Genomic DNA, 17,319 nt, shown 5'->3' with positions numbered 1-17,319 from the left:
TAACCTTACCAGAACCTTTTCTGACCGGAAAGAGGCCGACAGACTGATCTAGCCCAAAACACTCTGAACAGCCCTAAAAGTCCCCAGTTAGGGTTCCAGAAAGAGAGGCTGAGCAACATTCAGCATCTAGCTTCTTAGCTTGCCGGGTTGTTTCTGACAGTCGCAAGACTGGACAAAGCCAAGCCGCTGAAAAGCGTTTTGGAGTAATACAGCTACAGTTTTGGAGCCCAACCGGAGCCCAGAGCTATTGGAATTGTTTCTTGCTCCCGAAACAGCACGTGTACAATAGAAAGAGATGGTTCTTGCCATCCAGAGCGCAGGCTCTGCCCATTGCACATCTCCTTTACCCACCACGGGCTCTCATCGATCTGAGAAGGACCAGCACGAGCACCGAGGCCTCGTGCGCCGCTCAGCGCATGTGGCTCGCCGTCGCGTCCCAGGACTGCCGCAGCCAAGGTGCAGGAAGAGAAAGGTCCCCGCTGGGCAAGTCACCTGCACGGACCTGCTCCCATCGCAGCTCGGCCCGAAACGTGGGGCACAGCTCAGACCTCAGAGCAGAAGGCTTATACTGCGGGAGCAGCTAAGCACCAAGACACCATGCAATCCCCCTCCTTGGGCTGCGGATTTTCTGAATTGGAGCAAGTTTGGAAGCCAGACCCGCCCTGAGCAGAAGGCCCCTTCTGTATTACTATTTTTAAATGATTCTACATAAAATACTCCAACAAACTGAGAGAAAGAACTCACAAAATCTAATTCAAACAAGCTTTCACAACAGATTGGCAGAACCACATTAAAACTACCGAGGCTCGTTATTCAGACCTACACCAGCTTAAATTTAATCTTTCTTGTAAAATGAATTCAGTTCAATCTAACAGAGGCTGCTCCTTCCGAACAAAGGGCCCACAGGGATGCTCAGTGAAACACTCGAGCCGGACTTGAGGACCGCTGCACGTTATGCTTGCCTGCACAAGGACCCCGAAGCAATTTCCCTCTGGAGAATGAGCTGCCTTCCACCACGGCCACTTGCAGGTTTCCTAACCGGGAGCTGGCAGCAGCCTCAGCGCACCAGGCACACACAGCTCTTATCAGACAGAGGAGGGGAGAGGAAGCCGGACTCACCCCTGCTGCTTACGTTGGGCCAGCCTCGGCCGCTGTCTGGCCCCTTTCAGATACAGCTGAAACAGGGGAAAAAAGAAAAAACACCAAAAGGCACCACCCCGGGCTCCCCTGGTCTGCCACTGAAGCGTTCGACTCTGGGCAGTCCCACCAGCTGCAGGAGTTGACAGAAAGGCTGCACTGCAGTCGGAGAGAGCTAGCCCAAGAAGCGAGGCTGTTAGAGGTCTCCCGAGCTATTCGGTCAGCTCACGTTCACGCTGCTGGTAAATTCTCCACCTAGACAAACCCCAGCTTCCAAGGTGAGCGCGAGCAGGGCAGGATCAGCCCCTTTCGGAGATGCACACGGGGCTGCCGGCTATCAGCTCCCCAGCTCCGCACAGGCTACGAGTGCGTGGGGACGGGCAGCGGTTCTGCACCACGCGGAATGCCTTCGTCTAGGGGCTGAGGTGTGAGGACACGGTGCTCGCTGGGCTGTTAGCTGGACCCTAACACTGCTCACTTTGACTCAAAGGCGCCAGGACAAGGCGCTGCTGTGTTACATTGGGGTTCTGAAACGCGGTGGTCATGCAGCTATGGGCAGGTCACTGAGTTATGTGGTTCTTAAAATAAGACAACTATCCATCACGGCTGGCCTCACAGCAGGCTGCCAGCTATAATCATATTTACATATGGTTGGAGAATGGATCTGGGCTAGCTTGGACGATGCTGAACTCCAAATGCCTTTAAAAATAGCTCCACGAGGTGAGAAAGCACTCAAAAGGCTACTCTTTCTAAAAGCAAAACCTGAAGAATTCTATGTAAAAGCAAGTATTTGTAATGGGCAGAAAATCGTGCTACTGCTAGGAATCTTTTTTTTTTTTTTTTTTACTGCAGCTCATCACTAAGAGCACGCCTCTGTTAAAGGTTTTTGCTATAAGCTCAAAGCCACAGAATCTACTTAAATTTGCCATGAAAGAAAATGTTAAGTAAAACTTACCTCGAGACAGTTTGCTGGACACAGTCAAAGCTTCCCTGAGGGTTATCTTTGCCAACATTTGACAAGTAGAAGTTAAATGTATGCACTTCATTTGGGAGATCAACTTTGGGAATTTTAACAAGCTAAAAGGAAAAAAAGAGTTTATGTAAAGACTTCAGTCTACACTCCTTAGCTTCTGATTAGCTACAGTCATAAGAGTCTTCACAGGATTTACTTCTCAACCAGAAAACGCATTTCAAGGATTTCAGTACGATTGCAGTGACATCGCTAAAAGTCCGACCTGGCGTGGTTCTCCCTCCAAAAGCAGCCCGGGCTATGTGCTGCATGTAGCTGTACCAGAAAGGCTCCGCTCGGCCGCCCGGCACCTATTTCAGCAGGGCACACGAGCAGCGAGCGGTCCCTTCCCGGTAAGGGGCACCACCACGCACGTACTTAGCCTCGAGGGCAAGTGCCTGAGCACGGCCGAACAGGAGGAAGCTCGGCTACCTGAACAGAGCTGCTGGTAGACTCAGTCGGATATGATAAAACTGGATTTCCTTGGCTGGGCTCATCACTTCGCGCAGGATGTGACGCGCTGTTGCCAGAGCTGAGCGGTGTCAGCGCAGGGAATCACTGACATGTTCATTGGCATGAGCACGTTTGGAAAAACGGGCTGCCTGACCAACGAAACCCTGAAGCACAACAAATGGCTGCCACCCACATACTCTGTTCGGAAGGTAAAATCAGGCTGCAGAACGTCTAGAAAGCTGTTTGGAAATTTGCTTGAATTTTTAATGGGATATTAGGTAAAAGCACGAAGAAAGGTGATTTCGCAGTGATATTCGACAGTCTTAAGTCTTTCTCTTATCATCTTGCCTGTGAATTTGGCTAATCTTTGTAAAAATCAGTGTCATTTTGCACAACGTACTAATATAAAACTAGAAGACTCCGATAGTATTTATATTTTAATCATTAACACCATGAGAGTTTAGCAACAGCTCGGGGGATTTTGTCTTTGCGTTGATCAGCTGAAAGAATGTATATCCATGCAATCACCTTAATTAACGATGTCCATAACCAGAATACTTTTCTTTAAAAGTCTGGATGAATTACTGTGGATATTAAGTCATAGAACGGTCAAGTGCTTTGATGCGATAATGTGATGATGGAAGTTGGCCTAGGAGTACATTTAAAACCATGTTTGTTGCTCTTCCACTCCCTCCCGTGAAGCTTTATTTCTCCTAATACTCTGGTTTCTCTCCAGATCGTATAAGCCCAGGAAACTGAAGGACCCAGCAGATGCTTCAGCAGCCTCCGAAAAGGCCTCATTCAGAGCACCCACAAAGCCAAAAGCTTTGTCCCCTGAACAAGAGAACTCACTGCAGAAAGCCTGCTGTATTTCAGATAAGCCAGTTCAATAAACTTTGAAAAAGCCCTGAGTGGAAAAAAAAAAATGCATTTTAAGTTACATTAAATGCAAATAAATCAGATAAGCCGATTTTCCATATTATGGTTCAAAAGCGAAAGCCCGAACATTCAGGAACCAGAACAAAGTATTGAATCTGCAGGTAATACAAAGCTGGCACTGCAATTACTCCATTAACCTGCTGACAGCTTCTGGGCTGTCAAAAATTACTGTCACCCCAAACGCTTAAGATCCAGTTTTATTGCTGTTGGCGTACTTGCCATTTCCTCCTGTATCTCGCAAGGCAAAACAACACTTCAAATTAGTTTGACTCATCGGGTTCTGCAAATAAGCCTCCTCTTCTGAATAAACCAGCCAGCTTTTACACTATAAATTGGTATCATATGGGTCTGAAAAAATCGATAGGCTGTTGGAGTCTTTGTGGTTTCATCAGAATTACGGGTACTGCATTCGGCTCCTGGTACGCAGAGTGGCCAAAAGTTTGTTTTTCCTATCTGAGCTATTCTTCCAGAAGCAGGTCAAGGATCCTTTATTAATAAAGCCCATGTTGCAACTGCGTTACAGAAAACAAACTTTTATTCAGACCAGGAGGCTGCCCGGCAAGCCAGCTGTCAGTGCTTTTGTTCGGAAAGGCTGCTTTACGTTTGTATTCCGCCTTCCGCACGTACAGAGCGTCCCAGCATTTTTCTCTGTCCTCCCACGGCAAAGGAGGGTATTTCTGACAGCAGACACCCGCCCTGGCACAATGCATCCCTCGGAGCTGATCTGTGCTCTTCCCCTGGAAGCAGGGAAGCCCTTGCTGCAGACCTGCTTTGTCCCTGCCGGCAGGCAGCCAGGTGGAGCAATGAAAGACGGTGAGAAAGCCCTGAAGAGAGGCTGCAAATACGCAGCCTAAGCAAAGAATCACCCAGGTTGTGTCTAGACAAGGAAACAAGGTCACCTTGAAAGCAGGCGCATACGAGCGCCGTTCAAAACAACTTCTCCCCCTTGCCTAGGCACTTGCCCCGTGAGATGAACCACGGGTCTTCCCCCGAACGCTGCCCCGGTGCCAGGCACCTTATGTCTGCAGTCTGTATAGCTCCCAGGATACGTACCAGCACGTGAGGACAGCGCATCCTTTTCCTCCTAGCAGGTGATTCCTTATGCACCCAAGCGTCCTCGCTCACCCATTCCACACGGGAAGCCCGCTGTGCAGAACATCTCCACAACCAGACGGTGTCCATCAAGGTAGGAGAGCACCCTGACAGCGAGGGGTTAGGGGGGACAGAGCCAGGACAGCTGCCAGAGGGATGTCCCATGCCATGCGGCATTGTGCAGGACAATTAAATGTGGGGGCTGCCCAGGGGGCTGCTGCTGCACGGGGTCTGGTTGGGCACTACTTGGCTGGTGATGAGCAACCGCACTGTGCACCGCTTGCCTTGTGTATTTATTCCCCCTCCCAGTTCTCTAGGAAAGAATAGACAGTTTAATAGGAAAAACTATTATTCTTTGCCATTAAACTGTCTTCATCTCGGCCCACAGATGTCACTCCCCCCTCCGTTCTCTCCTCCGCCCCGCTGCAGGGGAGCAAGCAAATAGCTGCGTGGTGCCCAGCTGCCCGCCGGGTTAAACCTTAACCCCCGGCACAGCCTTGAGGCACTGGCTCATTTCTGGCTGACATCCAGCTCAGGTCTGGCTTAAAGTTTGCCTCAGCTGCCATCTCATAGACTATTTATCAGTTGTGGGCGTAGCTAGGACCAGCACTGGTCTATTTCAGAAGGCAGCTTATGCTTTGTAATCCCTTTCCTGGAAAACACCAATTCCTGCCTAAAATTCCCAGCACAGCCGTGACGCCAAGAGTTTCACCCACACGTTGCTTCTCCTGCAGGGCCAGGAGACAGCACTGGGAGCATGCAGACCCTAACAAGAAGCTAAGACCAGAGAACTGCAGGGCTTGGAAGGGATCTCTGGAGATCACCAAGTCCAGCCCCCTGCTGGAAGCAGGTTCCCCGCAATAGGTTGGGCAGGAAAGCCCTCAGGCAGGTCTTGAATATCTCCAGAGAAGGAGGCTCCACATCCCCTGGGCAGCCGGCTCCAGCACTGTGTCCCTCCCTGTGTTTGTGTGGAGCGTCCTGTGTTCCCCTTTTGGGCTGTCGCCCCTTGTCCCGCGGAGCTTGGCCCTGTCCATTTGCCTCCAGATATTTATTTACTTCAGATATTTATAAACATTGATCAGATCCCTCCTGCTCAGTCGTCTCTTCTGGCTGGACAGACTCAGCTCTCTCAGCCTCTCCTCGTACAGGAGATGCTCTGGGCCCTTAGGCAGCTTACGTATAGGGAGGCAAATATTTAATAGTTTTTTTTCCCCACCAGGTTTGACTGAATTTTCTGCTCTCTAGTGATCAGCTGCATGCTTCAAACCCTGCCCTTCTCACGCTTCCATTCTGCTTTACTTCGGAGCTGTCTCCTCACACCGTTTTATCATCTGTGCCATCACCCCCATTCTTCCTGGTTAAAGACAAAGAAGAAAAAAAAAGTCTTTAACGAATGCAATCGTTAACAGGCTTTGTGGAAGGGAAGACGTGAAAAAAGGTGGCCATAAGGCATCGCAGAAGAATTGCTACCCAGTTCTGGGAACCGAGTAATTTCTCGTTTAGCCTTACTTCAACAGAAGCACACAGAAGCCTAAGTATTAACGTCAAACTCATCTCTCTAGGCTGAGCGAGATGCGAAAAGCCTCGCTGTTTTCTAGATCCTCTTCTAGATCCACACGGAAGGGACGGGACTGGCTGAGCAGATCATTCCGAAGTGACGGCAGCTGCAGGAAACTTGCTCCTTCTGCCCCGCGCTGACTTCGCACGAAGACAATTACTAGATGAGAAGATCGTTACTGGTGCCTGAACCTCCCGTGCTGATGGGACCTCTTGGGATATTCGTATGAGGAAAGACTTCAGCGCTGTTCGTGCCCGTCTAACGCGCTCTTACAACGCGGAGAAGCCAGATAAACGTGCTGCTGGCCCCACTCCTCCTGCCTCCCTTGGGACAGCCCTGGTGTCCTGCCTGTGCCAGTCCTGCACAGATGCAGAGACACTCTTGAAAACAAAGCAACGCCCCTCGCACTTTCAGCACAGGACAGAGAGAACGTAAATGGAAGAACTGACATTCTGTAGAGGTTTATTCCCGACGTTCTCACGCTGCTGAAATTTGAGATCTTATCCTGAAGTGGTGAGGCTTTCTCAACGTTTGGAAGCAAAAAGGGAGGTAAAGAGCACTTCAAAGTCTTCTAAAATGAAAACGAGTCTTCTAAAGTCTTCAAAGTCTTCTAAAATGAACACTGGTCTCGAGTGTGCCTGGGGAGGCTTGTGTGCCCCAGCCTGGCCCCACTGTCATCGCCGGCCAGGCTGGAGCAGCCGACACCAGTGTCAAGAGCTCTTGACCCTCCGCAGCCTACTTTAAAGCATTATTTTAAAATATCTGTGTCCTCAAACTGGCTTGCAACTTCGTACCGTTCAATGGGTTTGGTAATAGAGGACATCCACTAGAACAACTCATACCCTTGACTTTAATCCTTTCCTCTTCATAATTGATTTCTGGATCTATCATTATCCTCTCTCGCTCCGAGACATCATCCTCATCGGCCCTCTCATGTAAGAGCAGCTTTCAGAATTTTCTCTGAACACTCCTGTGCAGGCTCCCTCTTTTCAAAAAGAAGGGCCGCATATTTTTTTTTGGCTCAGAGCTTTTCTTAATTTTGGTCCTCTTTTGCATCATTCCTGACAATGCCGCACACTCGAGAGTCCCCTGAATTCCGGGCAGGCATATTGTGCTCTCCGAGCCTGACTCATTTCATCTCGTTTGCTCCTGAATACAGCTACCCACTCCCTCCCTCTTGTTCTCCCACAGCCGTGTCGTACTGGCTGAGGGCATTCGCAGCGCCTCTATTTCTGGGTGCCGCTGCTCAGCAGATGCTCAAGTCCCCTCTCCCCTCTGCTCCTTCTCAAAGCCATCCCAACCCGACCCCTCTGACCAGCTCTGCTCCCCCAGGCCATCACCTGCTTTCACAGCAACGTTTGGCAGCCCACGAGCCTGGAGATCAGCTCCCTGCCTCTCCCAGATCCACGACGGGAGCGTGCCATCCAGCAGGCAGCAGCCGCAGGGCTGCAGAAGCCGGGTTAATTTGGGCTCACGCATTTCCTCAGCTGCCCGCCCAGCTGAACGTTACTCACAGCCCTTCCTGGGGAGGCGACGCGGGCGGTGATGTGCCTCTGTTCAGCAGGGATGCTCGTCCAGCAGCGACTCCTGGTTTACTCCTGGTTCTTGCAGCGACTCCTGGTTTACTCCTGGTTCACAGCTCCCGCAGGGGATGGGTTTTGCTGCGGCATCGTCCGGCTCTTGACTACAGCAGCCTTTGCCCGGGTGTCGCTGCCCCACAGCACTGCTCGTTCCGTTGTGTTAATACGGGCGTCCAGCCTGAGCCTCCAAGGAGACACAGGCATTCCAGAAACCCACTTGACAACGCTGAAGCCTCAAAAAATCCTCCTCGACATGAAAACTATTTTAGCATTGACTTCTATTGCTTTCGTTTTAGTATTCAGAATCCTTCTTGTTACCAAATGCGGTGTCCTTCAAGGACCAAACCTCATCCTCCTCCTTCGTTAGAGCCAGACTAGAGAACATCCCTGATCAATGCCCCTTTCTAAAGGGAGATTAAGATGCCTAAGCCTTTCTCAAATAATGTAATTAAGCTTGGCTGCCTTGCAAACACATTTAAGCGTCTTACCATATAAAATTCGTAAAAACGCTCCATTTGAAATGCATTTCACCCATTACACTGATCCGTAGACAAAAACCTACAGGGAGAAAACTTTCTTCTAGCTCCAGCCTCGTCTCCTCCCTGCCTTCCCCACGCTCCGGGCTTTTTTTCTGCAAGCCTAGCGTTCGCTCCCCGAGGTGCCCGCAGTCTCCCTGCGCCAGGCCTGGGCACCAGGGACAGTGCTGTGTCCACCCAGACAGAGCACGACACCAACCCCCCGGAGGACAGTTCTCCAACGGGACTGCAGAGCACCGCGGGCTGCGTGCCGTGACCTTTCTGTGCTGGTGGCAGGGACGCCTGCAGCCCTTCCTCCCCGCTGACAGCCCCGCATCTCTTCCAGAAGGAGACGTGCTTCTGGCTAGCGGTGCACGAGGAGCCAGTCCTGCAGGGAAGAGCAGTAACCAGCGCCCACTGATGTATTTTGAGCTTTCCTGGCCGGGGCAAGGTGGACCAGCAGCATGAAGGGGACTAACACGAAGTCATTAGAGTGGGAGAGAGGACCAAAGGTTTGCACAGGACCAGACTGGGGCCAGAGGACACGTTTCAGGGAAAAACAAGCGAGTAAGAATACCACCGGGCAGAGTCATCTGTAAGGACACCACAGCAGTAACACACTGTAAAAACACGTAAAAGAGCAGGCATTTTATATTGCTTTTAGAAACATGTTTTTACGCGAAAGAATAAATTTTGCACAATTCCTGCAACAGTAACGAGGAGTATAAAAGATGCACTTTAAACTGCAGTGGATAGTTGAAACTGAACAGGTCTAAGATACCTTTTGGTGGATTTACAGCAGACATTGCACAGCTAAGATGTTTTGTTTCCAGCTTCAACATCCAAGAAGCTGATGAAAACAGCAGCATTTTTGCTGCATGTTATACTAACCCTGTTCTGCATCTGGCTGCCTGTAGCTTCCCCCAGATAAATGCACCCCTCTCTTCCCACCCCAACGTTGCTTCCGCACACGGTCCCGCTCCCACCCGAAGAAAGGCTCTTGCACAGCCTTTGGTTCATTCGCTGGACGCGTCGGTCCCCAAGAGTTGTACCCCACTCTCGGACAGCTAGCTGGTGCCTCTTGCTCGCTGTAAGAATGCCACAAGCAGACCGGGAGCCGAGCTTTCAGAAGGAAAGGAGTGCTTTGGTTGAGTTAGCTGATACCACAGCAAGAGTATTTCCCTTAATATTAAGCCTTCTGGGAACCAGCGGGGCAGTGGTACATTGGAAATTAAGTATCACTTGACAAAACCACTGAAAGCAGTCTAGGAAGATGCATGAACGAACATAACCAGGTCTTTTTAGACAAAGGCATTATTTTCTCGGGAGGCATTTACGCTGTAAGCTAAAGGACTGAGCTCCATAGGGAAAAAAGAAATAATTTCACTCTGCAGGGCATACGAAGCAGTTAATCCAGGTACAAGCCGACTTCAGCACACTGCTCAGCTCCCCAGACCAGGCAACTGGTTTTGTAAGCTCCGTGGAAAAGGACAAGCATCGCTGTGCCCACCCCTCAGCACAGACGTGCTGAAGGCACATGCAGCGCAGCAAGGAACCGGGCAAGCTGTCAGTTCTTTATTCAGTGTGCTTGCCACGAATTTCGTGTCGAAGTAAGAGGCAAATTAGCACGTTACGAGACACGACAGAGTTAAAAATGCAGGAGTGAAACCACATCAGGAAGGCATGCCTGTTTAAAGCTTAAGGTGGATGCTACACTGGACTAGAAACAGCAGGGTCGTATTTTCTTTTGTTTTTAATCTTATCCCTACCGCACTACAGCGAAAAGTCAGTTGGCAATACTGGAATTCCCCGGGGGTATTGCACATAGAGCAACATAGCTTCTGCGTGACCCGGGCTGACACCGTGTAAGCCAAAACGTTTAGTTACGAGGTATTTCCTGAAAGCTACTCTCTGCCATCAGAATGACCCACGTCTTGCCTTCCCCACTTAACTCGGGCAGCACCGCATGTTACGGCCCAGATGGTTCAGGGGCGAGATGCTCCAGGAGGAAAGTCCTCCTCCTCGGGGGCTGATTTGTGCCCTGGCGCGTTCGTCGCTCACGTATGTTTTATCAATGACAGAGCCTTAGCTCGGTGCAAGCTGTACGAACGCCGTTTCAGTGGTTATTGTACTAGAAGTGTCTACAGGCGAATTACACAGCGTGCAGAGGTGATTTATTACTGCTTCAAACGCACACCGTCTAACTGTGTCCACATGATTTTCTAGGGCACCTCTCAGACTGCCAATACACGTCCAATGCCTTCCAGACGCCCTCAGGGCAATGCCACCTTACAACAGGAAAAAAAACCTTGCTCTGGCAGAAAGCGGAGCTCCCTGTTACCACACACACAACCTAAAAGCTCCTACCTTGCCTCTTCTAACCTAAGGATCCTGCCAAGCCCCAGCTTCTCAGCTCCTTCACCTAGCATGGCTCCAGACCACTCCTCGTTTCTCCACTTGAGCCCTTCCCATTACCCGTGGAAGTAGGCGAGCAGGATGCCTGCAACTAGAGACAAAGCACTTCAGAAAACACGTTTTTAGGACAAATCCAGCATTGTATCCTGGATCTGTGCAGTTGTCCATTTCCACAAACCTCCAAGGCGATGCCGTGTGGTGAACGGGCGCTGAGGACCATGCCCTAGGAAGGAAAGGCCTCTCAGGGTGGCCTGGCCTGCAACTCCACAGCTTCTGGAAGCACTCAAAATATACAGGATAAGGAGTCTCCATTAACGAACTTAAAATACTGCCCCTACTGTAGACACTTAGGAGCTCAGAATGTCCTGGAGTAAGTTCCTTAGTTTGCATTTCCCTAGTTAGGCGTAGATTTGAGAAGCACCAAGGGAGATTTTTGCTTCCGTAGCACGCAGCAAAGTCCTGTCAGACGCTCCCATCTCCTGGAGTGTGGGAACAGACCCTGCTGTCGGGATCTACGAGCAAACCTTGCTGGCCCAGATTAACTGTTCTAGAGAAACAAAGGTGACGCCGTTGTAACTCAGTGACACTCGGCTCCTTAGCCATCGTCAGAAGGGTTTTTTCACCGGTAAACGTGTGGTAACTGATAAAGCAATTGTTCTGTAGTGACCTAAACCCACGCTGATACGCTACCAAGTTACAGACAGCTGTGTTGCCTCTCTCCTGAAAAAAGATTCAGGGAGCTGAGGCAACTACAGCGTCCTGTGGATTATGCATTGCTGTTATACATGTACACGAGTTCTTATCTGTGTGTGCAACTGTGGAGGCGGAGAGAAGAACAGATCTTTCTGTTTCTGGCTGACCCCACAGCATCCTGCACTCATGGGTGGCTGGCGGTGTCCCCCCCTCCTGTTTTCTACCTGGCAGAAGCACGAGGAGAAGTGGGAAGGGAACAGGACATGGAGAGCCTCCATCCCTCCATCCACCCCTCCCAGGGCAGACAGCGGAGGGATGCAGCATCACCACACTGCAGCAGGAGCTGAGAAAAGAAGCAAGGAAGGAAAACACGGGAGCGTTAATCCCCGCAGCCCCGGGCTCCTGGCAAAGGAGCCTGGGCACCCCTACGCACCCCAGCCCAGAGCCCACGTGCTCACGCTGCTGGCACAGGTTGTCAGCACCAGTTAACAAACCATACGGACGTCCTGTGTGTAACTTCAGCCTCCCCTCCTGCTTTCAGTGCCGTCCTGGGCTTCTGCAATGCTTTGCCGCGCTGAGGTACAGCAGAATATGGAGAACTGCTGTGGGGATGTTTGCACATCACATGCGGTGCCCGCTGCACCACAACAGCAACAACAACAACAAAGAGATCTTTACAGATGAGAAACGAGGTCTCCTCCAGCCTAGCAGTATCTAAAACCGCACACAGGGCTCCTGTTACTACAGAACACCGGAGAAATAAGGACATGAACTTTTGCAGAGAAAGAGAGGGTGCGGGCTAGATAAAGTGCACTGGTAAGTTTTGTTTTGCAGCGTACCGCTTTCTAAACTTTGTGCCAACAGTTAGGTTAATTATTTATAACCCCAGAACTCATTTTGAGCTAAGCAAAACCGTAACTTTCTCCAGGCTCTGTAAACAAGAACAAAACGCGCTCTGCCGAGCAGTTACATGGTCAGACACAGGAACACAGGAAAAAACGCAGCGGAGTGCCAAAAGGGGACGGTGCTGCCTTTCTCTCCACTGCCTCCCTGCTTGTGAGCAATGGTTGATGAGAAGCTCGACATGAGCCAGCAATGTGAGCTTGCAGCCCAGAAAGCCACCCGTACCCTGGGCTGCACCAACAGCAGCGTGGGCAGCAGGGTGAGGGAGGGGATTGTCCCCCTCTGCTCTGCTCTCGTGAGACCCCACCTGGAGCCCTGCGCTCAGCTCTGGGGCCCCAGCACATGAAGGACACAGGCTGGACGGGGCTGGGGGCAGTCTGGGCTGGTGGGAAGTGTCCTGGCCTGTGTCAGGACCTGGGTGCTCTGTAAGGTCCCTTCCAATCCAAACCACCCCTGATTCTATGACTTGGGCAGGCTCTGCGGGCTATGTGAGGGAAAGGTGACCCTGCCAGCAGAACCACATCCCTGACACTGGTTCCGATTGCCATTCAGCCCAGCTTACGCTGGACCAGGACTGTAGTTTCAAATACTCTGAGCAGGATTGATACTTTCCAGCAACATAAAGGCTTAATCCATCCTTCTCTCATCCCTTCCTTGGTGGATCCACACAAACACTGCATGTGTACATAGAAAACCGAACCAACTACGTGATCCGAAGTAAGGTTACGAGGCACAATCCATACGTCAGCCTTTCACAGTGAGTCTTTCGCAACCCCTTAAAGTTCAAATATTAAACCTAATATCTTAAGATACTCACAGATCACAACCTGCATTTCATTTTATATTCAGCTTTAGTTCTCCCGTTTGCACTTGCTGACTGCTTAACGGGACACGTGCCCCTTTAGGCCACATTTCCTCACTCTTTTTCCCTCAACTCTATCAACAGGCTCGAAATATTCCACTTTATATTAGTTTTGGAAAAGGTACAAGAACCATCAATAGTCCATGTTACCTCTCACCCCCCAGAATTTTACATCTGCTTTATACCTTGAAACCAAACACTACAAGGCAGTTTTGCAGTATCACACCTACACTGCTTAGTTGATGACTTACAGGTTATTCCCTTTCCTTTTAAGTTTAGGCTAGCAGGTGATAAAAAAAAAATAGGTATACCAACAGCATGACTCTTTTCGACTTTTAACTAAAATTCTTCAGTAAGTAAAATGAAACGTGGTGTTAAACGTGTCTTGAAAATACCTGTAGAATGCTTTTTTTAAGTAAGTACTAGTAGATAATCCATGCTGGATTTGTTTTCCTGATGTAAGAGAAGTACAAAATACTCACCCCTTGGAGTCCTTGAAACTGAATTGAAGGTTGAGAAGAAATAAGATCCTGCAAGGAAAAGAAAACAAGTAAAATGTAAGCAAAGCGAAGTCTCTCTGCACCTGCAGAATGTGTTTTTCTGCACAAAGAGAACACGCAGCGGATCAGCTTACAACCAGCCGGCTTCTCAGCGGCTACACCAGGACTCAGCGCCTCCACGCACGCATGCCCAGGGCTCCTGCCAGTGGTGCTCCCCATGGCACCAAGAAGCTTTAAGAGCTGATGTTTTAAGGACGCTGGGGTATCATGGGGTGGAGGGGTGGGCAAGGAAATTAACGCTCGGAATCGTTGAGTAGTAGTGCTGTTATTGCTAGAACTCCTCCTTTCCCCTAGGTATGAAAACAGTTCCAAAAGGTGTGCTTCTCCCCCCCCCCCCAAGCTCTGCCTTTACAGTTTTGGACGTGCTTAGTTTCCGAGGAGCCTCTTTGATGATACCATTTTTACATGTTCTTGAGTGCTTTTCCACCCTTCAGCTCAGCTAACGAGGTAAGACTTCGTTTCAGAAATCAGAAGAGATTGAACATCACCAAGCCAAGTAACCTAGGTCTCCCCCACACAATCCTCACGCCTTCAGCGAGGAACCCACCACGAGACACATGCAACGGGGCCAAAAACAACAGTAGCCACCTCTCACTTGTCTGTAATTTCACGTCAGTAAGTGCAGCCTGCTCCTCAACAGGACGCCAGGATGGAAGCATCCTGCACCACAGCCCACGAGGAGGTTTTGGGGCAGGGGGGCAAGGGGATTGCTAGTTGAAAACAACTTTTCTTTGTCACGGGCTAGGTTCTGGCCAGAGCTGTTCCTTGACATAGCTCACCGCACAACAGCGAGAACACCACTGCCAGCAGGAGCACGCTGATAAGAATATCCCATTTTAGCAGCAGTGCTGACTGTGCTCAGCTTTACTGAATCCTGGAATGACGCTGCTGGACAGAACGACGTATGGCCTGGGTGCTGACTGGCTCGACTTGCTAGGCTTTGTCCATAGGATTTTGCAGCGAGATAGCCAGCCTCCTGCAAACGCTTAGGCTGAAAGAGCTGCGCCAAAGGATGAGATCCTCAGTCAAAAACATTTCGCTAAGAAAAGCGAGTGCCAGCTGAGGTGGCGTTCAGGATCACCAAGCTCTGTCGGCAGACGACACAGCTGAGAACTAGTTTGCTCGACGGATCTTCAAAGCTGGAAAGCGCCAGAAGCCAGGCGAGCCGAATTATGAATGGATCTGCTTGTCCAGCACGCACAAATAAACTCATTTGAGAATGCAATGGGGCACACATATGAAGTCTGACACTGCTATAAATCCCAAATTATGTCCCAGGCGTCAGCCTTGCGGAAGGAAATTGTGTTCCACGCAGAAAGTGACGCACGAGAGCGCCGACATCAGCCGGTTCCCGATCCAGAGACAGTGCAACCTGCTCCACTTCAGGGAGAGAAAATGCCACCGAGAGAACCTAAATTTAGCGGAGTATCAGAAGGCTCTCACGTCCTCGTTATCTGGAGCACCAGGCTGCCCTGGTGGGGAGCGGGGAAGGAGACGGCCCGGCAGCCAGACCTGCTGCTGCCGGCGAGCCCGACGCTTGAACAAACACCTCCGCACCAGCCCCACAGCGGGCTCACGCCAGGCAGTTGTAGCAGCAGCCCAATGGCTGTCCATGGATGTGCCTAATCCCTTTACGAACCTGCTGATACCGTCTGCCTCCAGCCTCCTCTGACAGCCAGGCAGAGACGTTCACCCTCCTGCAGGTGACCGGACTCAGCGGCTTTAATTTTATCTGCCAGTTTCATCAAGTGCCCTCTTGTTCTGGCGCTGCACGATACGGGCGTTATCAGCTCTACCTTCACGTTACCTACCATTTCTCAAGCTTCGGCCCCTTATCTTTCGCTGCAAAATGAAGCCCCAGCCTTTCTGGGCCGGGAAGGAGGGCGTAGGCCACTGCTACACCCCCCCGATCACTCCAGAGGAAGCGCAGAGGCCAGCTCTCACATCTTCTGCAGATGCTCAAATCAAACTCTTACGGGGGACCCGACTCGTGGGTGCCCCAGAGCTTTACAGAGGACTGGAAGTGACGACCCCAAGGCCTTCGTGAGTTGCAGCTGCCCATTTTAAGCCTAATGCCATGCAGAGTTTACTCTTTCACTTCATTATTTAGGGGAAAAATCGTATGGCACCTTTATTTATTTATTTTTTTGCCACCAGCGAAGAATAATGACATCTTTCTGCAGCTCCTCAGCATCAGTTTCTGCTCCTGCTCCCTGCCCATGAAATCAGCACACCTCTGTTTGGCCGGTCCAACCCGAATTTCTCAGAGGGCAGTCCTGGAAACCTCCTCTGTGCACGTTGCCTTAGCGAAGTGGAAGTAGTAATAATCAAACGTCAGCTCAGCCAAAAAACGAGCTACAGCTGCAGGCACATTCCACTACTTCCACCTGGAAAAAAAATTGTCTAAGGTAAGCTCTCCCACAAAGAACTGGGTAAAAAAAAAAATACCTAGAGCTGCTTCAATCAGATCGTAAATCTCTAAATGTCGGGGAGAAAAAAATTGAGACCTGCCCATCTTATTTTCTCCAGGTTTGCAGTTTTGCTTAATAGTTTTTGGGCAGGGACTAGGTCTGCTTGCACGACGCGAGATCTGCGCGCACACAGGGCGCTTGGCAAATAGCTCGGATATTTATACGGCACCACCCTTGTATACAAGGCTAATTATCTAGTGTTTTTCAGGCATGTTGACTCACAGCGAACAGAAGATGCATTTCTATCAACACATCAGAGATTGTGACGGGTAATAGCTTTGTATACATTCTGATGGTTTTAAAAGAGCTGCGGAAAGGCTGGGCCGTGATGTAGTTGCGGGATAACAGTGTCAGCCTAAGGATTTCCCCTTCTCCCCTCCACAGCTCTTCAGGAGCTTCCCTCACCTGCCTCAGGGCTTACAGCCGCCCACTGAGCCTGCAAAGATCTCCTTGTTAATTCGCAGCACGGCTATACAGCAGCGTATCTTAACACTGAGGAGTCAGAGGCTTCCTCGCAAGAGGAGAAAAAGTATTTGGACAGAAAAGACTGTGGGGCCTGATAAAGCCTGTTAAACGACTGCACTGCCACCGAGCATTATTCCTTACCTGCACGTTCCAGCCATCAGATCGGTCACGTCATGCTTCCCGATTACTGCACGGATTGAGGAACTGAAGCAGCCAGCTAGGCTTCCTTTTGATGCAGTTAAGGGAGCTAACTCTCATCTCCAAGCATTTAAAGCATCGAAACGATCACGCTGTGAGTTGGCAAAGCCATTTTAATGCACGGATATGGAGATGCAACCTTAACTTAGACTCCTTTGGCATACCCACCCTGATTACTCTCAAAATTACACGGTGAGATTATCGTTTTTTTGTTGTTGTTTGCTTTAAATACACATCTTCACATGACCTGGACGGTAGTTAGTAGGCAGAAGAATGTGAAACGCTGACAAAAGTCGACATACGACATCATAACGTTCAGTAAGGGCTTGGTTACTACTGAAAAACAGACACAGCACCCACAGTCGTATCAGGAATACTGCCCAAGCACCGGTGCATTCGTCCTCCTGTTTGCCACAGGGGGCTGTTGTTTTAACACTAACACACAGGAAAGATTGCACTCAGCCTCACG

The 17,319-nt window shown here is 50.2% G+C and overlaps 1 protein-coding gene across 1 annotated transcript in view; it reads right to left on the bottom strand.

Annotated features, from left to right (window-relative positions):
• Positions 1–13,875, bottom strand: part of ELL2 (elongation factor for RNA polymerase II 2) — a 28,361-nt gene extending 14,486 nt beyond the window's left edge. The window contains exons 1-2 of the mRNA XM_035310804.1: positions 13,639–13,875; positions 2,093–2,214 (exon numbers count right to left, since the gene is read on the bottom strand). Of these exons, the coding sequence (XP_035166695.1) occupies positions 2,093–2,214; positions 13,639–13,875 (359 nt within the window). The remainder of the gene's footprint in view (positions 1–2,092; positions 2,215–13,638) is intronic.
• Positions 13,876–17,319: the final 3,444 nt, after the last annotated feature.

Source organism: Oxyura jamaicensis, chromosome Z, assembly GCF_011077185.1.
Source record: "Oxyura jamaicensis isolate SHBP4307 breed ruddy duck chromosome Z, BPBGC_Ojam_1.0, whole genome shotgun sequence".
Classification (NCBI taxonomy): domain Eukaryota; kingdom Metazoa; phylum Chordata; class Aves; order Anseriformes; family Anatidae; genus Oxyura; species Oxyura jamaicensis.
The sequence above is the reverse complement of the archived record's forward strand: the minus strand, read 5'-3'. Positions and strand labels throughout refer to the sequence as shown.